Source organism: Ailuropoda melanoleuca, chromosome 16 (genome assembly GCF_002007445.2).
Source record: "Ailuropoda melanoleuca isolate Jingjing chromosome 16, ASM200744v2, whole genome shotgun sequence".
In the NCBI taxonomy this organism is placed as follows: domain Eukaryota; kingdom Metazoa; phylum Chordata; class Mammalia; order Carnivora; family Ursidae; genus Ailuropoda; species Ailuropoda melanoleuca.
Window position 1 is genome coordinate 31848699 of NC_048233.1, and position 24793 is coordinate 31873491.

Consider the following 24793-nt stretch of genomic DNA (forward strand, 5'->3'; position numbering starts at 1 on the left):
AGCATGTTCTTCCATGGGAAGAACAATAATACGGCCTGCTGTGTGGGGCTTCTATCAGAGTCAATGAATTGATTTCTGTCTAGGGTAATGTTTCCTCTGCTGTCTCTTTTCAGGAGGGACCGGCGGCCCTACCGCAGCAACCGGAGGAGGTAAGAAAGACAGCAGTCGCCCATGGAACCTAGCACAGGAGCTCCAAGCGCAGGAAAATCAGACAAGTCAGGAGAGACCCCTTAGCACCTCTTCGGTGGCACTGAGCACGACCCATGTCACCCTCAAGACGGAGCTGTATGTGATATTACACTGGTATGAGATAGCTAGCGGCAGACATCCGAGGAGTCCTTTCAAGACGCTTTGGTATTAGAAAACTCCATTGTGCCCTCCCAGAGAAGAGTGCTATGCAGGATCCTGCCATTCTCGAAGTAAAACCCTTTCTCCGTTCTTGTGTCAGGTTCCGTAGAAAGTTCAGCGGGCTTCAGCACAGCACGTGGGGGTGAGAAGACAAGTGCAGGCTCAAGTGCCCCAGGGGCAACCTCGGGAGGCAGACCAGGTATGGAAATGCAAGGTGCAAAGCATTTTCTTCCTGAGCAGTGGGCAGGTGCCCATGGCTTCAGAGGGATTCGTCCCTCTTTCCTGGGTAGTGCCCGTATTCCTGGCCCCACCCGCATCCCCCCCGCCCCGTTTGTGTGGGCTTCGAGGCAGTGTTTCTCTGACATCAGCTCAGACGGGGTGTAGAGCAGAGCGGGGTCTCTGTGGAATTGCCAGATTCCTGCCTTTGGACTTCTGAGACTGGGTCCGGCCTGGGATAGGGTCACGGTTTGCCATCTTGGCTACCCGTTCGACCTGAGGCGGGACGTGAAGCGATCCGTGCAACCAGTGCCCGAATCCAGTGTATGGAAAGTACTTTGAAAGCCGAGTGCAGCACCATCCGTGCTGCTTCAGCAGAGCTCCCGAGGCAGAGTTAGTGTTGGTTTTGGAGCGTCCAACTGGATCGCCAGCCGGTGAGACCACTAGAGCCCAAAGCAGACAAAGGGAAGTAGGAGCGAGTTGAGAATTTCATTCAGAGGCCGTGGCCTTTGTCAAGACAAAGTGGGTTTCTGTTACCTAACGGATTGATAGCTTCAAGTGCATTGCTTCTTTTCTCTAAAAGGTAAATTCTCAGAATGGTACACCTAGCCGTGCTATAGGCAGAGGGAGAGGGGGAGAGAGAATCGGAAGCAGGCTCCACACCCTGCCCGGAGCCCAACTGTGGGCTTCATCGCACCACCCTGACATCATGACCGGAGCCTTCATCCGCAGTCAGAGGCTGAACGGCCTGAGTCAGCACGTGGCCCCTCATTTCTCTTTTTCTTCTCAGGAACAACTCGAGGACTTCAGTCAGAACCTTCAAGAACAGGTTCGTATACTCCTACCTTGCTTCTGACTTAAAACAACAAACCAACCAACCAACCAACCAACCAACCAACCAACCAACCAACCAACCAACCAACCAACCAACCAACCAACCAAGACCAAAACACAACGTCTGTCACTGAGAGTTATCTGCAACTTCGGGTTTTGAGGAAGGAAGTGACATGAGAGTAGGGCTTTTGAGAAAACATGGTAAACAAGGAATTGACTGGCCTTTTCCCACCCGCGGAGCTCAAACTCTACCACAAAAGACATGAATTTCACTGGTTTTGGTCCAGGATAGATGGAGTGGCTGTCATATGGGTTCCGTTTTGCTTTTCCTCCGTATCGTCTAGGATTCGGATGGTATCTAGAACAGAACCTCGCTAAGATCAAGCTCTAGAGTGAAAAAAAGTAGGCTAGGGTAAGAGGAAACGTGCCGCTAGGAAAAGCTCTAGACGGCTGTCTTGGGTGTTTTAAGGGGAAGGGTGTCAGTACCTACGTCACGACATTTCATCAGTGTGACTTGCATCCTTGAGGGACAGTGTGATCGGGGCGGAAGGTGGCGTTTCTTTGAAAGCAACTTCCTGGAGACGAATAGAGGAGGACCTAGTGTGAGCCCATTGGAGATGCAGAACACATGAGCGTTAGGAAGAAAGGAGCGACAACCCCAATCAGGAAATGGGAAGGACGATGACAAAATGTTGGAGGAATGTTATAGTAGAATCGAAGCTTAGGGGACTGTGGCCAGAAAGTTGGTGGGTTGGGCTGCATTTTCTGTGGTGGGAACTGACCGAATCGCTCAGTCACCCATTGGTGATAAAGTCCAAGGACCATTGACATGAGAAGTTCATTTTATGTTTCCCTCAGGTGGTGCTGGACTTCCAGGTTCCACGACCCTCGAGGCTGGCAGCGGAGGCAGCACTGGAGTGGGCCCCACCGTGACCGGTCCCTGGCGCGGAGCAGGTAAGTTGAGTCCAGAACAAAGGATCCCTCCCACGCCTAAGCCACTGGTGCCAGGCATCGCTGCTCAGTAGGATAGTTTCCAGACGAAAAGACGTCTGACCCGTCACCTTGAGAGGTGATAGCACCTATCCCGTGTGGAAGCAGGCCTTTGGGTTGCTCGGGGGGCTTTTCTTGTCCTTGCTGTTGGTGTGTTTTCTTGCTTAACACTAAAGACAGTGGCACAAGGGACACCGGCTTCCGAGCGGGCGGCACAAAGAAATGATTCAGAGGCCGTGGCTTCCCTAGCTTCATTGCACCAGTAGTCCTGCATGTCATGTCAGGAGCAGTTGTACAGCATTCGCTACGGGGTGTCCAGGGTCAGTGCTGAGTCAGCCGATGGCTTGGGGAATCATTTCCCTCCCATTTGTGTTTTTTTGAAAGTATTCCGTCCTCAGTGATATTTATGTGGCACGCTAACCCTTGGGGATGATGCTCGAAGGTAAATCCTGGGACTCGGATCATATTGACACCATGGCACTTGGGTATCTTTATTCCCAGAAGGAAGAAAGTAAGGAGAGCTCTCCAAAGTGGAAGAGGCAGGATTAGAACCCAGAACCCATAGCCTCCTCTAGAATGGCTCCAGGGTTCAGGGATCTGTGCCTAAGAGAACCCATGCCCGAAATCCCGGGGAGAAACCACTTCTCCGTGGGCATCAGAGACTCCATTTCAAGTAGTGTTGGTTCACAGGAGAAAATACCAGGGCCGTCCTGCACGTGTAGATGACTGGGAGTCAACGCAAACAAGCCTGAGTTCACTCGTGCCCCTTAGGCCGTCAGTGTGTCATTTCAAATAGCTGTGGAGGTTTCTCTCCAGGGGGTCCCATTGGCCCGTGCTTTCGCTCCGGTGTTCAACGTCTTCCACCTCATACGTGCCGTTGTTCGGCTGGCTCGTTTTCCTGTGAGGCGGAGGCGCTCAAAGAGTGTTTCCCAGACCAGCATCCACATCTCCTGGGAACTTTGTAGAAAGGGCAGTGTTCAGGCTCACCTGCCGAGAATCAGAAACTTGGGAAGGGAGGCACCCAGCAAGGTGCCTGGACAAGTCTCCGAATCCCCCGATGCGTATCCCGCTTGAGAGCATGTCCAGTCACTCGCCACATCCCTCCCAATTTACCCCTGGTGCCTGATGGGTGGCAGAGACCTTCCAGAAATTGAGCTTGTCACCCTGTCACTGCACTGCTTAGAATCCCTCAGTGGTCTGATCGCTTTCAGGATGAATCAAAAGACCGTCAGGTACCATGAGAAATCCTGCCTGTCAGACACAGCCTGGGCCTTCTCTTTATGTATTTATTAACGAGTCCGTGGCCCGATTTTCTTTTGCTACATTTGTGTTCCCCTGGCAAGCTTCCGGAGTTACCATTTACGTTATAGCTCCTTGCTGGGCCTCCGTTCCAGAGCCCATAACAGGAAGATGGTCAAAGATCGAAGGTCTAGCGGCCCACACGAAGCCATGGGGGCTCCCCGTTAGAGTAGTGAGTTGACTGCAGTGTGAGGGAAACGACCATTCAGTGTCTGCTTCCACAAGTGCGGATGGGGATTCTTGGGCAAGGACGCCCAGTCAAGCAGCTCCATCTGTTGGCTGTCAGGCAACACGAGGTGCAGGGGCTTGATGTGGGGCTCCTCAAAGTTTGGTGCACAAAGGGGTGGCGCCCAGATTGGTTTGATCCCAGGGCGTGCCGTGGTAAGAACTGAGGAGCGGTTTGCCCCAGGGATGTTTTGTCCGTTGAGTGAAAGCTTCTGTTTCCCTTGGGTCTGCTGAGTGTGTCGAATTTCACGTCTCTGCCTTTGTGGGCCTTTGCCGGAATTCCACATAAGGCCGATTGGAAGAGGTGGAAAATGGCGCCCTTACCACAGATGCTCCGAGAGGCACCGTGAGAGTGGAGAGTCCAGGGGGAGACTGCCTGGCTTTGGCTCCTGGATCTGCTGCCCACTCACGGGGTGACCTGGAGCACGACGTCAGTGAGCCCCGTCGGTTCCATGGGAAGAACAATAATACGGCCTGCTGTGTGGGGCTTCTATCAGAGTCAATGAATTGATTTCTGTCTAGGGTAATGTTTCCTCTGCTGTCTCTTTTCAGGAGGGACCGGCGGCCCTACCGCAGCAACCGGAGGAGGTAAGAAAGACAGCAGTCGCCCATGGAACCTAGCACAGGAGCTCCAAGCGCAGGAAAATCAGACAAGTCAGGAGAGACCCCTTAGCACCTCTTCGGTGGCACTGAGCACGACCCATGTCACCCTCAAGACGGAGCTGTATGTGATATTACACTGGTATGAGATAGCTAGCGGCAGACATCCGAGGAGTCCTTTCAAGACGCTTTGGTATTAGAAAACTCCATTGTGCCCTCCCAGAGAAGAGTGCTATGCAGGATCCTGCCAGTCTCGAAGTAAAAGCCTTTCTCCGCTCTTGTGTCAGGTTCCGCAGAAAGTTCAGAGGGCTTCAGCACAGCACGTGGGGATGAGAAGACAAGTGCAGACTCAAGTGCCCCAGGGGCAACCTCGGGAGGCAGACCAGGTATGGAAATGCAAGGTGCAAAGCATTTTCTTCCTGAGCAGTGGGCAGGTGCCCATGGCTTCAGAGGGATTCGTCCCTCTTTCCTGGGTAGTGCCCGTATTCCTGGCCCCACCCGCATCCCCCCCGCCCCGTTTGTGTGGGCTTCGAGGCAGTGTTTCTCTGACATCAGCTCAGACGGGGTGTAGAGCAGAGCGGGGTCTCTGTGGAATTGCCAGATTCCCACCTTTGGACTTCTGAGACTGGGTCCGGCCTGGGATAGGGTCACGGTTTGCCATCTTGGCTACCCCTTCGACCTGAGGCGGGACGTGAAGCGATCCGTGAAACCAGTGCCCGAATCCAGTGTATGGAAAGTACTTTGAAAGCCGAGTGCAGCACCATCCGTGCTGCTTCAGCAGAGCTCCCGAGGCAGAGTTAGTGTTGGTTTTGGAGCGTCCAACTGGATCGCCAGCCGGTGAGACCACTAGAGCCCAAAGCAGACAAAGGGAAGTAGGAGCGAGTTGAGAATTTCATTCAGAGGCCGTGGCCTTTGTCAAGACAAAGTGGGTTTCTGTTACCTAACGGATTGATAGCTTCAAGTGCATTGCTTCTTTTCTCTAAAAGGTAAATTCTCAGAATGGTACACCTAGCCGTGCTATAGGCAGAGGGAGAGGGGGAGAGAGAATCGGAAGCAGGCTCCACACCCTGCCCGGAGCCCAACTGCGGGCTTCATCGCACCACCCTGACATCATGACCGGAGCCTTCATCCGCAGTCAGAGGCTGAACGGCCTGAGTCAGCACGTGGCCCTCATTTCTCTTTTTCTTCTCAGGAACAACTCGAGGACTTCAGTCAGAACCTTCAAGAACGGGTTCGTATTCTCCTACCTTGCTTCTGACTTAAAACAACAAACAAACCAACCAACCAACAAACAAACACCGAAACACAACGTCTGTCACTGAGAGTTATCTGCAACTTCGGGTTTTGATGAATGAAGTGACATGAGAGTAGGACTTTATAGAAAAAATGGTGAACAAGAATTGGCTGGCCTTTTCCCACCCTCAGAGCTCAAACTCTACCACAAAAGACTTGAATGTCACTTTTTTTGGTCCAGGATTGATGGAGTGGCTGACTTATGGGTTCCGTTTTGCTTTTCCTCCGTATCATCTAGGATTCGGATGGTGTCTAGAACAGACCTCAATAAGATCAAGCTCCAGAGTGAAAAAAAGTAGGCTAGGGTAAGAGGAAACGTGCCGTTAGCGAATGCTCTAGATGGCTGTCTTGGGTTTTTTAAGTGGAAGGGTTTCATTCGCTACGTCATGACATTTTAGCAGTGTGACTTGCATCCCTGACCGACGGTGTGATCGGGGCGGAAGGTGGCATTTCTTTGAAAGCAACTTCCTGGAGACGAATAGAGGAGGACCTAGTGTGAGCCCATTGGAGATGCAGAACTCATGAGCATTAGGAAGGAAGGAGCGACAACCCCAATCAAGAAATGGGAGGGACGACGACAAAATGTTGGAGGAATGTTATAGTAGAATCGAAGCTTAGGGGACTGTGGCCAGAAAGTTGGTGGGTTGGGCTGCATTTTCTGTGGTGGGAACTGACCGAATCGTTTAGTCACCCATTGGTGATAAAGTCCAAGGACCATTGACATGAGAAGTTCATTTTATGTTTCCCTCAGGTGGTGCTGGACTTCCAGGTTCCACGACCCTTGAGGCTGGCAGTGGAGGCAACCCTGGTGTGGGCCCCACTGGGAGCGGTACTGGGCGCGGAGCAGGTACATTGAGTTCAATACAAAGGATCCCTCCCACGCCTAACCCACTGGTGCCAAGCATCACTGCTCAGTATGATTTTTTCCAGACTAAAAGACGTCTGACCCATCTCCTTGAGATGTGATAGCACCTATCCCGTGTTGCATCAGGCCTTTGGTTTTCTCGGGGGGTTTTCATGTCCTTGCTGTTGATCTGTTTTCTTGCTTAACACCAGAGACAATAGCACAAGGGACACTGGCTTCCGAGCGGGCGGCACAAAGAAATGATTCAGAGGCCGTGGCTTCCGTAGCTTCATGGCACCAGTAGTCCTCCATGTCATGTCAGAAGCAGTAGTACAGCATTCGCTACATGGTGTCTAGGGTCAGTGCTGAGTCAGCCAATGGCTTGGGGAATCATTTCCCTCCCATTTGTTTATGTAAAACTATTCCGTCCTCAGTGATATTTATGTTGCACGCTAACCCTTGGGGATGATGCTCAGAGGTAAATCCTGGGACTCATATCACATTGATACCATGGCACTTGGGTATTTTTTTTCCCAGAAGGATGAAAATAAGGAGAGGTCTCCAAAGTGGAAGGGGCAGGATTAGAACCCAGAACCCGTATCCCTCTCTGGAATGGCTCCACGGTTCAGGGTTCTGTGCCTAAGAGCACCCACGGGAGAACCCCAGGGAGAAAACGCTTCTCCGTGGGCATCAGGGATTCCATTGCAAGTAGTGTTTTTTTCAAGGAGAAAATACCAGGTCCTTCCTACAAATATAGATGACTGGTATCAACGCAAGCTAGCCTGAGTTCACTCATGCCCCTCTGGCTGTCAATCTTTCATTTCAAATAGCTGTGGATGTTTCTGTCCTGGGGGTCCCATTGTTCCATGCTTTCACTCCAGTTTTCGACGTCTTCCACCTCATACGTGCGGTTGTTCCGCTTGCTCGTTTTCCTGTAAGGCGGAGGCGCTCAAACAGTGTTTCCCAGACCAGCATCCACATCTCCTGGGAACTTTGTAGAAAGGGCCGTGTTCAGGCACACCTGCCGAGAATCAGAAACTTGGGCAGACGCCCCCAGCAAGGTGTCTCACAAGTCCCCGAAGCCCCCGATGCGTATCCCACTTAAGAGCATGTCCAGGCACTCACCACATCCCTACCAATTTACCCTTGGTGCCTCTTGGGTGACAGGGATCTTCCAATTTGAGCTTGTCACCCTGTCACCCCACTGTTTAGAATCCCTCAGTGGTCTTATCACTTTCAGGATGAATCTAAAGTCCATCAGGTACCATGAGAAATCCTGTCTGTGAGACACCACCTGGGACTTCTCTTTATTTATTAATGAGTCCATGTCCCGGTATTCTTTACCTACATTTGTGTTCCCCTGGCAAACTTATGAATTTTCTATTTACGCTGTATTACTTTCTGAGCGTCAGTTCAGATCCCATGACAGGAAGATGGTAAAGGATCGAAGGTCTAGCGGCCCACGCGAAGACACTGGGCCTCCCCATTAGTGTAGTGACTTGATTGCAGTGTGAGGGCAAGGACCATTCAGTGTCTTCTTCCTCTAGTGTGAAATGGGATTCTTGGATAAGGACGCCCAAACAGCTCCATCTTTTGGCTGTCAGGCTATACTAGTTGCAGGGGCTTGGCGTGGGGTCCTCAAAGTTTGGTCCACAAAGGGGTGGCGCCCAGATTGGTTTGATCCCAGGGCGTGCCGTGGTAAGAACTGAGGAGCGGTTTGCCCCAGGGATGTTTTGTCCGTTGAGTGAAAGCTTCTGTTTCCCTTGGTTCTGCTGTGTGTAAAAATGTCACGTCTCTGCCTTTGTGGGTCTTTGCTGGAACCTCCTTAAGGCCAATGGGAAGTGGTGGAGATTGGCACCCTTACCACAGATGGTCCGAGGCACCGTTAGAGTTGAAAGTCCAGGGGGAAACTGCCCGGCTTTGGCTCCTAGATCTGCTGCCCACTCACGGGGTGATCTGGAGCACGACGTCAGAGAGCCCCATTGTTTCCATTGGAAAAGCAATAATACAGTCTGCTGTGTGGGGCTTCTATCAGAGTAAATGAATTGATTTCTGTCTTCGGTAATTTTTCCCCTGCTGTCTCTTTTCAGGAGGAACCGGCGGCCCTACTGCTGCAACCGGAGGAGGTAAGCAAGACAGCACTCACCCATGGAACCTAGCACAGGAGCGCCAATCACAGGAAAATCAGACAAGTCAGGATAGACCCCTTAGCAGGTGCCAATGGCTTATGTTTCTTGTGTAATTCCTGTATTTGTAACTCCTCCTCCCCCTCCATTTATTGATCTTAAGGGTAGTGTTTCGCTAACATCAGCTCAGATGATATGTATTGTAGAGCAAGGTCTATCTGGAATTACCAGATTCACAGCTTTGTATTTCTTGGATGGGTCTGGACCTGGATAGGGTCATGATTTGCCATCTAGGCTACAGTGTAGAACTGAGTTGAGACATGTATAAATTTGGACACAAGTCTTTGAACCAGTTTGGAGAAAGTTCTTTGAAAGCCGAATGCTTGAGCCCATGGAGGGATATAACCCCTTCTAAAGATCAGTTGGAAAATGTCATTCAGAGGAGTAGCTTTCTAAAAAGGAAAAAATCAAAAATCAAAATAGGAAATGTCTTTCATTAGAGCCTTGCTGATTTCAGTCTTTTTTATGAATCAAATACCACAGAAAGATATAAAATGATATAAAAATAATTGACATTTCCATGATGAAATTTATTTTACTGGTTTGGCCAAGTTTTCCTTCAAATCTACTATATCATTGTATAAAATATATTTGAATTCTATGCTGTCCCAGTACACGGTGTATGAATTTTTAACAGGGCAGTCTGTTAGATGTACCACTGGAACTGGTCTTGGCATCACCACTAGATCACCTTTCACTGGTTTTAGGCCAGTTAATTAATCAGCAGGTGAGGTACAGGCTCACCTGCTCCTTTTGAGAGTGTTCTAACCTTACCCTAGCTGGGAACTCAAGTTTTCATAGAAAGTTTTTATGTATTTAGTTATTGGTATAGTTTTAATGGCTGTGATTTTATGACCATTGAACAGGTGTAGTTTGGTCATTTGTATCACAACTGTTGTTTTAGACTAGAATTGCCAGTTAAAAATGAAAGATGCCCTTTGAAATGTAAACTTCACATAAATAAGGAATACTTCCTTAGTTTAGAATGTCCCATTGGAATGTGATTGTTTATTTTTTTATTGGGGATTCAAATTTATGGGGTGGTTTTGTTATTATTTGCTTAATCCCTCAATCCCATTGTGGACTGAATGCCATTGTTCTTATCAATTAGGATCCCCAAAAGGGGGATTTGCAGCTGTTGGTGGAACCACTTCTGCAGCACCGGGTACTGAAAGAGCATAATCAGAATAAATCTAGGCAATGGAAATGTGATTTCTTTACTTAAAATTTTGACAGAGACAATGTTTCCTGAAGAATTTAATTATTATTATTTGTGTAATGTCAAAACTGGAGATCAGAAATAAATCAAGAGCTATTTGTTCTGTGCATAACATCATACTGAGTGCTCTAGAAAGCAGAATAGTCATACAGTTGTTGCCTTAGAATTTGATTTTTGAGCAGGAGAAATTAATATTTACATACACGCAAAGGTAAATACCATGTATGGCAGAAAGAATCAAAATCAAGGAAATGTTCCATGACAGGCTTGGAATGGGAGCTCAAGAGGAAATTCTAGTAGGGAACTGATTAGTTGAAGTTACAAACAATAGAATTATTCTATCTTGAAAATAAGGTGGTAGTATGATCAGTACACTATGACTATATCTATATACTTTAACTCGAGCAAAAACTCAAAACATGAGTGAGTTGAGTGGAATTTTAGGGTATATTCAATTTTGTGGGAATAAAGAACAGTAATATTTTAGCTGTCAGGGTCATAGAATTGAAAACAAAATCTTCTCTCAACCCAGAGACCCAGGCCCCAAACACAGTAGAGAAAGAAAACAGTTTTATAATTGAATAAGTATTAAACTGGAAAGTGATGCAAATTATCAGCAATTCACTTAGAGATTGTAAAGACAGAAAGGAATCTTACAAGCAGACCACCTTTACATATTCTCAAGAAAAATGATTACTGGTTCTCAAGTAAGGGGACTTTAAAACACCATTTATTATACACAATTTATCCTAATTCACCTGGTAACTGAGATGAGAATTGGTTACTTAATTGGCTTTATAGGAGGGGAAATAAAGTCCAATCTTAATGAGAAAGGAAGGTTTGTCCCTAGAGGGAAATGAGGATACTATCTCTCTTGATGTTTACATTTCCAAGAGTAGCTTCCAAGGCCTTGAGAAAGACCTTCCTGTGTCATTAAGCTGGGAAGAAGCCTATTCAGATTTTTAAAAGATTTACATACATTTCAAAGACAGAGAAAACATCTGAAATGACAAATTTTCTAAAGCAAATGGTCTAAGAAAAGGAAAGGGGAAGTCTCTCCTTACTTGTACCAGAAAGAATTAAGCCTCTTATTTTAAATTTTTATTTGTCTTTTCACAAGCCATCCTCCAAAGATGATCAAGTTCATATTTTAATTAACTAACTTGTGTTTCTGTTGTAAAATTAAACATGCCTAGGGTCTTGCCTAAGCAACCCCTGTAACTGGAGGTGGCAGCACCCCTGGGGAAGCAGGGATTAGAACCCCAAGTCATGAGAAACCAGATGAGGCTGGTCCTCACTTTTCAGCTGTGTCGACCATTCTCCCTCATCAGGGTGTGATCTGGACTAACCTGATTTTTTAATTTGCATTGATGATCTTTGAATTGAGTAGCATTTAAGCTAAATGGGGAAAATGGTGGCTGCATATGTTAGAATCCACACATACCTCCTTCTGCAAACCATGAATATCACTGGGCCTACACCTAGGAAGTTTAGAGGGACAGAGAAAACTGAGACTCTAATGATTGGGGAAGATGGCTCTGGGGCTCATAGTGGAGCTAAGATTCAGGTCAGGGCATCCCAGAAGAGAGGGGAGTATAAAGAGGTACTTAATAGTGGTAGAACATAGATAGCATCAACTAGGGTTTATCCCTGTAGGGAAGGGGCTCCACACTGAACAGAGCCACTGAGAGAGGGTCTGAGACCTAGCAAATCAGAGCACTTGTGCATATGGAGTTGAAAGAAAGAAGATGGGTAAGTTCACAGAATGAGGTCAGGCAGCCCTGTGAAGGTACTGACTGTTGGAGGCAAGGGAGGGACACCAGGAAGGTGGAGGAATACTTGCAGCCTAGGTGGAAAAAAGAAAAAGAAAAAAAAAAACAAAAAGAAAGAAAGAAAGTAAGAAAGAGGGAGGGAGGGAGGAAGGAAGGAAGGAAGGAAGGAAGGAAGGAAGGAAGGAAGGAAGGAAGAAAAAGAAATCTTCAAAGCCAAGGGCCTCAAGAAAACGTGATAGTAAGTGAGAGTTAGTAGACAAAGAAGAAATGCCACTTAAAAAAGAAGCTTCCCTTCACCATGAACAACGTAAGAGAAAGCCCTTGATCTGAGAAATCTGGTGAGCCACACAAAAGTTTCTCTGTCCCCACTGCATAGAATCTTCTGCTGTGTTTCAGGAAAATCCAATGCAGAAAATCATGAAAAGAAAAATAAAATTCCAATATTTATAGAAAGCTATTCATTGTATACATTTTTAGCAATTCTCAGCAATAGCAAGCAAACTAAAAATCTAGTCATGAAACAGGAAACAGAACATTAACAAGAATTTAAAATAAGAAACAAACTGCAGATATAGACATCGGAATTATAAATTAAAAAACTAAGGGTCAAAATAGATAAACAGTAGGAAGATGTTAAATTGGAACTGATGAAAACTCAGGAGAAGTATTTTAAAAATAAAGAAAACTTATCTAAAAAATACAGACCAATTGCAAGCTACCCAGCAGAGAATATATGAGACTGAAAGCATGGCAGAGGCCATAGAGGATAGAATTGAGAAGATCCAAAAAAATATTGCAGACATTTTTTAAAAAGATAAAGTAGATCAAAGTTGGACAACATTATAGGAAACAGATAAAAATATCCAGCATATATATTATTGCAATTTCTGGAGAAGCGAAAGCAATGAGACAGAAATAATATTTAAAACTATAAAATCCAGACAAGTTTCCTGCAATTAAAAGAGAAATCCTAAATTTATACGTTGAAAGGACCTATCATCTACCTGGAAGATTAAATCCTGAACAATCAATTTGGTGAGTTATTTTAGAAAACTATTAAACTTAGAAAAAGAAAAATCTGTTAAACATGAAAGATACATTCTCTGGACCTTGAGGCAAAAAGAAAAAGTCATTTAAAAAGGAAGAAAATCAGGTTGGTATCAGAATTGTCAAGACAGAGTAGCATTAAGAAACTCAAGGAAGGAAGGAAAATGTAGGCTAAGGGTTGTTAATGCAGCTAAATGTAATTCAGGTATCGAGCTCTAGGAAAATTGTTGAAAACAGGAAGGAATTAAGGGAATTATGTACCCATGAGCTCTTCATAATAAAATCACTAGAGGATGAGTGGTAAGCAACAAAGAGATGCCTTGAAAACGACTGAAATGATTATAGCACTATTTTTAACTCTAACTCTAAACCAGGAACCAAATTTGAAAGAAAAGTGGAAGAAAACTGCATAAATGTTTCATATTTGACCAACTAAAAATATCATTTATTACTAATAGATAGATGGGGAAGATGTGGGAAATAAAGGCAAGAGAAAAATTAAATTTCCTTACTACTTAACATCCCATTGTTTAATGCTTGAAACAGGCAGAGTGCCATTCCTCTAGGAACTCAACTGCCTGAATGTTAGTACTTAACTAAGTGCAAAGATAATCTTAGCCCTACTCCCAGGATCCTGCAAGTCTACTTTAAGGTATACAAATTCCTTTGGAAACTTCCTTTATCTCTACCCCCAAGACACATGTTGGCAATCATCTGCCTAGTGTATGACCCACTGATATACATCAGAAGGGTCTCATGATTAAGGTTATATTAGATAGTAATGAATGACCTTTTCCCAACAATAGCTAGCCCCCTCAAGGTCCTGGAAATCTGTTCCAAAATTCCTTAGAGACTTAAGCTATCCCTAACCCTCTCCCAACTTGAGAGTATATAATGGACCACTCCTCATGACCCTAGGGCAGCTCTTTCTGCCCATGGGTCCTTTCCCTGTGCTTTAATAAAACCACCTTTTTGACCAAAGACGTCTCAACAATTCTTTCTTGGCTGTTGACTCCGAACCCCAACATCTTTCCTACATCAGCAATAAGGAAGAAGATGTGATAATCTTGATTAGATAGTAGTCAAACAAATTACTTAAACTCATTAACCAGATGAGAGAAGCTCAAGTTTACTAAAGTAGTAAAAACAAATAGTATTAAGAAAGAAAATGGCATTTAAATTGGAAAATACAGAACAAGAGGAGGAGAAGGGAAGAAGAAGAAATAATATTAGTAATTATTTATTTTATTAATTTATTAATTCATTAACTAAATTATTAATTTATCGACTAATTTATTAATTTATTTTTAATTAATTTAATTTATTAATTTAATTAATGAATTAATTATTTATTAAGGGAGAACGAGTAGATACTACCTGAAAGAAAATTGGGAGGGTGCTAAAGGGATTATATAAAATGTTATTGTAAAATATAGCTTATCAAAAGAGAAATAAAGCAAAAAGCCCAGAAAAGGAGCAGTTTAAGAGTTTGGATAGCAAACAACAAACAGCTGAAATTAGAATTCAAAAGCATACTAAAATAAGGTTTAATAAGAATTCCTATTAATTTTTAGTGCAAGTATGTTAAAAATTAAGAAATCCATTAATATAGTTCATACTAACAGATCTAAGAGAAGTAAAAACAACTAATTATGTACCTAGAGCCTAAAAAGACATTTGTTAAGCATTCAATAACCATTTCTGAAGGGCAATAAAAAAATTCCCAAATAAACCACCTGCCCAAGCAGTGTCCATATGTAAACATTTTTCCCAGAACCAGTATCACGCAATTAAGTGAATGAATCCCTCAACCTCTGTAACTTCAGTTTTCTTATCAGTAAAAAATGGGGAATATAATCTATGAGAATCCAATAAAATAATAAATAAATGTATGTCAAAGTACATCTTTTGAAATGTATAAAGGGTAATATTATTGATATAGATAAATGGAAATTTTTGTAATTTTTTGTTGGAAGTTAATTTAAGTCAGAATTAGCTGTCTCCTAGCTTAAGAAATTCTGGGAATTAGCCTCTTCCATCTTTTTCCTTTATAACAGGTACATCTGTAACATCTGGTGATGCAACTAGTGGAAATGAAAATAAACCTGCATCACCCAGCAGTGGTACTACAAGCTCTTCAGATAAACCAGGTGACATTAGCTAAACACAAGAAGTCACAAAAATGTCGATGTAGAAACGTGTTTATAAAAGACTATTTGTAGAATATTTATTTAATTGGAAATCCTTCCTGCTTGAAAATAGCACTACAGTTATGTGGATATTGTGTGAATCAGTTAGAAAGATTGCTATTAAATTCTTTGTTATTTGGTGTTTATGCACTATTGGGTGATCAGTGCAACACATGATTCACAGATAATGACCGTAATCTGACAGTTCAGGTGTTCTCCATTACTAAATAAGACTAATGCAACATTTTGAATCTGGTGTTCTTATATGGCCAATATAGAAATCACTAGAATATTACTTGATACAACGCTGAGTTAAGTAAAAAAGTAATAGTGAGCATCTAACATTTCATCTTATATTTGGTCCTTAAATGTTATTTCGGAGTTAGGGACATTTGCTCATCCAGTTAGTTACACTGCATTGTTCTACACAAAATCACTTAGACAACATATAAATTAAAAGTATTAAATAATCACAAAATGATATGTTAGCTATTTTTCCATTTTATTGATTGATAATATGATTTTCCCTAATAGAAATATTTGAGAATTCAACAATCTTTTTTTCTTTCTTACATAATAGGCTTCTGGATATTAAACAGTTATTAGACATCAATAAGTATATTCAAATTCAAGTTAGAATTCTTTTTTGCAATCTTTCACAAAAACCACTACCTTTAGTATTAGGAAAATTTCATGGTTTAGTATGAGAAAATGTCATAATTTAAAAATATATTTCTTTATAAATTCCTTATTGAACAGCAAAGTGATCTAGAACCTTGATGAACAGTTTCCCCATTTCTGAGAATAATCAGTAACATTGCCTTCTGAATTGTCTAAAACTTCAGAAAATAACTTGTTCCCTAAAATCTCTACACATTTGTTTAAAAAAATTCTTCTTTTCTTGACTTGCAAATAGGACATGATTATACATCCCTCATTTGCTCAAAGTTCACCTGATGGGGAAATATGCAATGAGTGTATGCACTATGAAATGGCTATAGCCACCCCTTAGTAAACAATGTTTGTGTCCCTTAATACTTAACTTGTTTCCCAGGACTAAAGATATGGATCAGAGAGAAAAAAAGAAAGAGAAAAAGAAAGGGGATTGGTAAATATTTCTCATGAAATAGGGGGGGGGAAAGGGCTTGAAAAAAGTTTACCTTGTTGTGTTCTCCTTTCTCCTGTAGACTCCCATAATCCCCTCCCATTAAAATTTGAGCTTCAAAGGGAATATTCTCTGATGGTGGAATTTGAACTGCCATGAGGAGCAGAAAGGAAAGTAGACAGGAATAAGTCTGTTTGTAAGATTAGCAATGTAGCCAATTATTTTTAGTTATTAGATAACTATTTTATCCCCAAACAATTTCAGTAACTTTAGAGGCTAACATGAGGTGTCTGTTTTTACACAGGTTGTCCACCATCACATCCACCACCTCCAGGTAATAACACTTCCACTTGAAATTCGATCATTCTACATTTGTTGTTCTCCCTGCAAATCAAATATCAGAGGTTATGCCAATAAAAGTTACTAGCTGTGGAAATGTTACAGAGTAGGAAAACTTGAAGTAGATGATTTTAGCTTTTATTCACCAAATAGTGAATGGTAGTCTGTTTTCTCACCCACAAGCTAATGCAACGAAACCAAACAAATGCATCTTGTTACTTACTCAAAATAGAGTTTACCTACTAAATAAAGTGTTTTATGTAGTTGTATGATATCTTCATCAAAAAATTATCATTTGATAGTATTTTTTAAACTAGATAATTCCAGATTTTTGGGGGATTGATTTGTAGCAAGAGAAATTAAAGTTAACCAAAGTTCAATAATTTTAGAGGATTTGAAGTTCCCACTATTCTCAATCCGATATGCTTTGTTTTGTAGGAAGTAACAGAAGTTAACCCCCCAAATCATTCTCTGATCTTAAGATATAGTGGGAGAGGAATGTTTTAAAAGAAACATAGACAATTTTCATATAAGGCTAAAAATAAATTTCACATTAAGAAGTGAAATATGTATTCTATAGAGTGCACATTTTATATGTCACATATGTGTTACATGTATTATATATGTTGGAGGAGTCCTTAGGTATTTCACTACAGATCTAGAATTTGAGAACAATACCTAGACTAGTCCAGGGCATGTAAATGAGAAAAGTAAGACTGAGTTGAAAAAGGACATTGGAGCCACGCTGTGGCAGACCTCAAAAGCTAGAATGCTAAAAGAAGGTATTTCTTTCACAAGTCTATAAGGGGCTATCAGAAGTTTTTAGCCAAGGGGTGCCTGGAGGCCTCAGTCAGTTAAGCATCTAACTCTTTGTTTCAGCTCAGGCCATAATCTCATGGGTTGTGAGATCAAGTCTGAAGTCGGGCTCCGTGCTCAGCAGGGAATCTGCTTGAAGATTCTCTCCCTCTGCCCCTCACCCATGTTCTCTCTCTCAAATAAATAAATACTTTTTAAAAAGTTTTCAACCAAGGCAATGATGAGATGAAAATTAGGCTTTAGGAAAATTATTCTACCTGTGATATAAGGAATTGATTGGATCAGGAAGAGGTCTGACTCAGAGTTTTCTGGAAAAGCCCAAGTGTGCTAGCTTAAAGATAACAAAGTCCTGGAGTAGTATTGTAGTATAGCCAGGAAAGGAAGGGGTTGAAGTGAAGAAGAAGATACAGGATTTTGTGGTTGATTGGATGCCAAGTGATGGAATGGAAGGAATCAAAATGACTCCTAGGGTTTAAGCTCAACTAATTGAAAGAATAGTTTGGTTCTCAACAGGAGGAAGCCAGTTCAGATGAGAAACCGGTTTCAGGAGCAAGATGATATGATCTGTTTAACACATATTGAGTTTGAAGGTCTCATAGATCTGCTGCGATACTATTAGGCTGAGGGAATCCTGGGTCCATACTTTACAAGAGGTGTCTGGACTGGAGCTACAAGTTTGAGAGTCATCCACTTGACATTGCAGTGGACACTGAAGAAGGTAGAAAGTACCAGGGAAAGGGCAGAGACAATGGGAGGGAAGAGAAAGGGGCGCTAATAAAGAAAAGAATTTCAGAGTGTTGAATTTGAAGGAAGGAGAACATTTTCAAGAACATGAGGGCTAAAAATGTCAGCAGTTGTGGAGAAATTGAAAAACTGATAAAGGGCCTTAAGGACTGATAATTACAGTCTTAGTGACTTGTAGGGTTATGGTGGTAGAAGTCAGACTGCAGAATAGTAAATCAAACAGTAGTCATAAGATTTATTGACCACTGCCAGCAGAAATTAATAATTATCCTGTGCTGAGATTGTACAATACGAAATGTATCTATACTCATTAGAGGCAGTTTACTCAAGTAAGTGGATGTGATTTATCCACCTTAAGGCACCATACAATTCTTCACAATTCAGTTTCTGAAACTCTGGTTCCAGTTACAGTATTGGCCACCTGGTTGTTATCTACACATAACAGATGGTTCTATTTTACCAAATTTAATTAGCCTTTATCATCTCATGTTAACAGTTTGTCATGGTCCACTGGGAGAAGAGAAATCTGTAAGTACAGGTTTTCTCTACTTCAATCCAAATTTGCTGTCATTCCTGTATTTGAATAGAAGTCTAAACTTGGTTTGTGTCCATAGCCTGGAGAGGAATGGACTGCCAATTGTTACACATGCACCTGTACTGATGCAAATACTGTGGACTGTAACCTCAAGGAATGCCCTTCTGCACCCACATGCAAAACTGGAGAGAGACTTGTAAAGTTCCGAGACAATGACACCTGCTGTGAAATCGGATACTGTGGTGTGTATTCACAATACGTTATTTGAATTGAATAGTTGTTTACTTATTCATGTAGTCAAGAGATATTTATTGAGCTTCTAATACGTATCAACTTTCTGCTAGATGGGTGTGGTCAATAAAACAGAATCATACTTGCCCTCTTAAAGCTCACTATCTTTGGAGTGGAGGAAACCCAGAATTAACAATTATGAATATAAATAGTAGATTAAAAGGAGATGATGGTGTTGTGGGAAGAAACATTTTAATTGGTTGATTAATATGATTCCATATATAGTTTCTGATTTATAAATATAAACCAAATTATAATGTTCATTTTAGAATAAAATAATGTATTTATTTTTCAGAACCAAGAACATGTTTGTTTAACAGTATTGATTATAAGGTAAGGCCGTTTTTACTTTAAAATATTTTTATTTATATAATTATGAATGAGTGGCAGGCTCTTTCAGCTTATGATATGGAAAATTCATAGGTAATGGTGGAACAGAATCTGTTCATTTTTTTTCCTATATTCATTTCAAAAGCAGCATCAAATGTAGCACTCAGCATGACTAAGTTCAAAGGGAGAAAATATACTTGATCATTAACTACCTAACTTGTGAATTAAATTTCCCAGGGGTCTGACCAGATGGAGAAGGCACACTCTGTGACATTCAAATCAATGAACAGTGTTAAACTGTAATTATAACCAGAAAGATCAGATGGCCAAACTGTCAGAGATCAAATGAAAAACCCCCAAAGACTAGAACCCCATTATGTGAATATAGCAACACGTGTATTCAGGGCTGGATTTTGACAACTGATTTGGCATTTTGGAAAGTAATTTAACTTTTCAGAAAAGGTACCAAGAAGTCATAAAACCCAGATGGTTCTCAAATTGATAATACATTTGAGCTGGTGATACTAAGTATTAAAAAAATCTAAAATAAAATCTATGCAGTATGTTAAGAAATATATAAGAGCCAATGAGCGTTTTACCTCAATAACTTATTTATCACACTCAAATTGCTGTCTGGGTTTCCTAATTTTTAGTTTCCAAAGGTGATAGTGACTTGAGAATTTATGCCAGTTTTTAAACGTAAAGTAAAATATGGTGATGTTTAAAGAACAAAAGAAAAGTTTTACCTCTAACCATTTATATGCAAAATAGTTGAAATAACAAAATACCGGTTTACCAGAAAGTTAATTTGGCAGTTTGAAATACAGTTTCCCAAACTGGTGTTTGAATTTTGAGCATAAATTATTTTTAAAGCAATCCAGAGAACTTTAAAAGTATAGAAACACAAGCAGAAGTAGATGTAGGATGGTTTGTGGGATTGTCATTTGTGGTAATCTGATAAAACTATTTTGTACCATTTTTTTCTACTTAGACTTCTTATTTTCCCTCAAACTTAGAGCATAGCAATTGGTTGATTGACTGTTTACCATAAAACACCCTTTCTTGAAAATACTTGAAAACTATAATGGAGTGAGTGAGTAGGTGAATAGAGTACGTGGGTCTTCATTTTAGGATTGAGAATACTGACACATTCTGTGCTCTCAAGGAGGCACGCTGGTTTATTCATGAAAGTAGAAGTCTTTCAATCCACTTTTTCTTAAATATTAATTAATGACTGAAAGTGCCTCTGGAAATTCATTAAATATTATGAATTTGATTTTTTTTAAACAGATTTTATTTTCAACCTCAAAAAGAAATCAAGGGGAATAATTACTTGGTTCTCTCTTCCTCCCTGCTTCCCAGATTGGGGCTTCATTTGATGATCCCAACAACCCATGCATCTCCTACTCCTGCTACGACACTGGTTTCGTGGCAGTGGTGCAAGACTGCCCAAAGCAGACCTGGTGTGCAGAAGTAAGTCATCTTCTTAAGTAATGATCGACAACATCCACTTCTTAGAAACACAAGCTGTCTTCCTTCTCATTTGGAAAAGTATGTGTCTGGCCAACAGACGTAAATTCCTTGTGGATTCCGTTCCAGATACATTTCACACTTTTTTATTGCCAAGTATATTTTTCATATCAAAGTTATATTTGCAGGCTCTATAAAACTTAATTTAGTATTATTCTAGAAGAAGTAAGTTACTTTAGAAAGCATTTTACCATTTTTAAACAAACCAAAAAAAAAAATCTTGTTTTTTTTCAAGATTCATGATTCAATTAATCATTTTCTATAAAAATACAAATTTTTCATAAAATCACATATAAGTTTACTGTTCAGAACTTTCTTTGTGACACTGTCTTCATTTTTACCTCCCCCCCATATGGTGAGGATTTTGTATTAATAAATGCTGTTTTAATCTTAAGGTTTAATTAATAATAAATGCTCGCAATTTATGGTCCAAACTTAGCTTATTTTTCTTTCTGAAGATAAAATTGATAATATAAAGTCTGATTTCAGTACTCCAATTTTGGATTTAAGCATTTATTGAGTTTTTACTTTGACACATTGATAGGTATGAGATTATAATGATGTATAAAATAAAAATCCTGCCTATGGGAAACTTACAGCATCTAGTAGTAATATTATTATTAAAGCATTGTTCAATTAAAATAAGGGAGGGTTTTTTTTAACTTTTTGCATGTTATTTTAAAGAAAATTTTAGTTTAAATATTTTTCCCTTTATACCCACTATTGAAAAATTTTAGTGTAAATATTCAGACTCATTTTTATTACTATGCTCTTTCATCCATGTTACCTGGATCTGAGATCAGCATGTTTATCTGTTCCATTTTCCCCTTCATAATGTTAGTCCCATAAGTTAAAAAATGTTATATTATTTATACAAAAATACAGACCTTTTAAGACTTTTTTCTATTTCTCTTGCCCCTATAGGAAGACAGAGTCTATGATTCAAAAAAGTGCTGCTATACATGTAAGTAGCATTAAGCTCCACATGAAGAGGAAATGTCAACTGTTAACAAAAATTTAGTGTTTGTTTAAAACAAAATGGCAGATCATTAATAGAAAGTCTCCTGTGTTTTTAACATACAGATAATCTAACCTATATCTATAAACTAATAATTGATATTTGTACATAATGTAGTTACTTTTTCATATTGGTTGCAACATTCTTCCCAGTAAAAACTAATGATGTTTATAAGAGAAAAATTTAATTTTCATGAAAAAAATGTAGTTTGCTCTCCTAATATCAGCAGGTTGTGTTGTAAATTGCTATATTAGATCATAAGGATGATCAGAAAGGAGAAATGGATGTCAAAAACAATCCATTCCCGGGGTGCCTGGGTGGCACAGCGGTTAAGCGTCTGCCTTTGGCTCAGGGCGTGATCCTGGTGTTCTGGGATCGAGCCCCACGTCAGGCTCCTCTGCTATGAGCCTGCTTCTTCCTCTCCCACTCCCCCTGCTTGTGTTCCCTCTCTCGCTGGCTGTCTCTATCTCTGTCGAATAAAAAAATCTTTAAAACAAACAAACAAAACCAATCCATTCCCTTCATCTTCCCCTCCCTCCCCTCTCTTCCCTCCTCCTTTCTCCCTTGTCCCCCCCCCTCCTCCTATGACAGTAATGATAGCAATGATAAAAAGATAACATTTATTAAAGACAATTATTGAATTTTAACCAGGTACCTTGTGCTGGCTGCTGCTGATGCAGTTAATCCCTTCAACAATGCTGTGAAGTATTTTGTGTTGTTATTCTCTACTTAAGGTTAAGAAAACCGAGACTTAGCAATTGTTAATGTTAAACCTCATTTGTGACTCTGTTACCCATCTTGTTTTAGGTAAGCCTAATTGTAGAACTTCACCCGTGACTGTGACTGTAAAGTACAATGGTTGCCAGAAAAGAATTGAGATGGCAAGATGTGTGGGGGAATGCAAGAAGACTGTCCAGTGAGTTTTTCTTTGAAAGTGTACTGTGCATTAATTTTGTAACATTGTGGAGGAAATTAAGCTTTTAAAACATTACATGGGGGCGCCTGGGCGGCACAGCGGTTAAGCGCCTGCCTTCGGCTCAGGGCGTGATCCCAGCGTTCTGGGATCGAGCCCCACATCAGGCTCTTCTGCTATGAGCCTGCTTCTTCCTCTCCCACTCCCCCTGCTTGTGTTCCCTCTCTCGCTGGCTGTCTCTATCTCTGTCGAATAAATAAATAAAATCTTTAAAAAAAACAAAACAAAACATTACATGGAACATTTTTTACATGACAGCTAAGGATCAAGACCTGACCAACCAAATATCTAAAATATTAAAATCTGAGAAATAAACATTTTCAATAGTGATGAATCATCTTAAAGTAGTTTCCTAAATAAATCAAACATAATATGTTCGTGGCAAATGTATTTTATTTCACACAGTGATTACCGAGAGTACTTGAGCAAATACTCTTGCTCTTTTAAGCAATGTTTCTAAACCACCACTTGCATTTTAGACATAATATATATGTATATATTTTTTTTCCTTCATGGACATTTTCATGTACAGATTAATAATATATGGAGAATAATAGTTTGGCATGAAGTTGTATATTTAAAACTCTGTTTATATTTCTGCACCATACTGCTCTAATTATGAGCTTATATATTTCCATTTTGGATTTCTTTCTTTGGTCTTAGATACCAGTACCACAGAGCCATATCAGAAGTTCATGGTGAGGGGGAAATGAAAGGTGTAGGAAAAGAATAAATTTGTTGGAAGGATTGCTAAATCACCTCAATGATTATAATTTGAGGATTAATGTCAATTTGCTTCAGAACATATCCCCAAAATATTTATTGCTGCATTTTCTTTTCCTTTAGGTACAATTATACTCTCTTTCAGTTGACAAATTCATACCTTTGCTGCCGAGAGGATAACTATGAGTTCCGAGAAGTTGTTCTTAACTGTCCTGATGGCAGTACACTACCTTACAGATACAGGCACGTCACAACATGTTCCTGCTCGGACATATGCCAATAATCTGTAACCTCAGCAGTCAGTTAACACTATTGTAACCTTTCCAGGTAGAGCAGGCCAGCTATTTATTTGATAAATGACCAAAAATGATCACTAAATACACTAACTAAACATTTGTATCTCACTCAAAAAGTGAGTTCTCATTATGAGGCATTTTGTTCTCATGTTGACTGGATCTGAAAAATAAATACAAGTTTGCAAGCAATTATTGAGCGTATGTTTTATTCATAGCCATAAGAATGCTACACCTCAAGGAGAAACTGAGTCATATCGTGGCTTTCCAGTATATTCTTCTACTCTTTATCCTGTGAGAACATTGTCCTGTTTCATCCTTTTCCTTCACAGCTAAACTTAAGTTTAGGAAAGGAAAGGAAAAACTGAAATTAAGTTTTCGTTCTCTTCCCTCACTTTTCTATTCTAGTACATCATCCCTTTCATTCTATGACAACTTCTCTGCTTAGAACACCAGTAGCCTTAACAATTCTTGAAGTATGGTCTGATGACATTCTCACTCTTTCTTGAAATGTTTTTCTTGCTGTTTCTGTGGCATCATTTTTAATAGTGCTGCTACATTTGTGGACACCTTCACTGTTGTCAGTCCTTGACATCTCAATTCTCCAAAGTTGCATCCTGTTCCTCTTCTCATATCACTCAGGCTCCTTGGATGATTTCATTGACACAGGTCGATGTGTTTATACACCAAGGATTTCCAGTCTCCAACCCCAAGCTCTTCTCTGAGTTACAGACACATCGATACAATTCTGAATTTACACCTCTAACTAGATGTTCTATAGATACCACAAACTCAGTGAGAGTGAAAGTGAACTAAAGGTCACTCCCCGAGCCCACTTCTCTCCTTGTATTTTGTATACCATTGAGGTAGTTAGCAAAAGGAGAAGTTGAGGTTTGATAACGTTGACTGTTGTCAGTATATTCTACCACTTTGCTGTCCATACACATATCCTTCTTCCTATACATGTATTTATAAATGTGCCTTGTACAAAATTATTTTCATAAATAAAAATGTACAGTTATTTACACTTGCCC

At 40.9% G+C, this 24793-nt stretch overlaps 1 protein-coding gene across 1 annotated transcript in view; it reads left to right on the forward strand.

Moving 5' to 3' along the window:
- Positions 1–15037, forward strand: part of MUC19 (mucin 19, oligomeric) — a 98045-nt gene extending 83008 nt beyond the window's left edge. Inside the window, exons 36-44 of the mRNA XM_034646029.1 lie at positions 114–149; positions 449–547; positions 1355–1393; positions 2257–2352; positions 4465–4500; positions 5705–5743; positions 6557–6652; positions 8740–8775; positions 14931–15037. Coding sequence (XP_034501920.1) covers positions 114–149; positions 449–547; positions 1355–1393; positions 2257–2352; positions 4465–4500; positions 5705–5743; positions 6557–6652; positions 8740–8775; positions 14931–15037 — 584 coding nt within the window. The remainder of the gene's footprint in view (positions 1–113; positions 150–448; positions 548–1354; positions 1394–2256; positions 2353–4464; positions 4501–5704; positions 5744–6556; positions 6653–8739; positions 8776–14930) is intronic.
- Positions 15038–24793: the final 9756 nt, after the last annotated feature.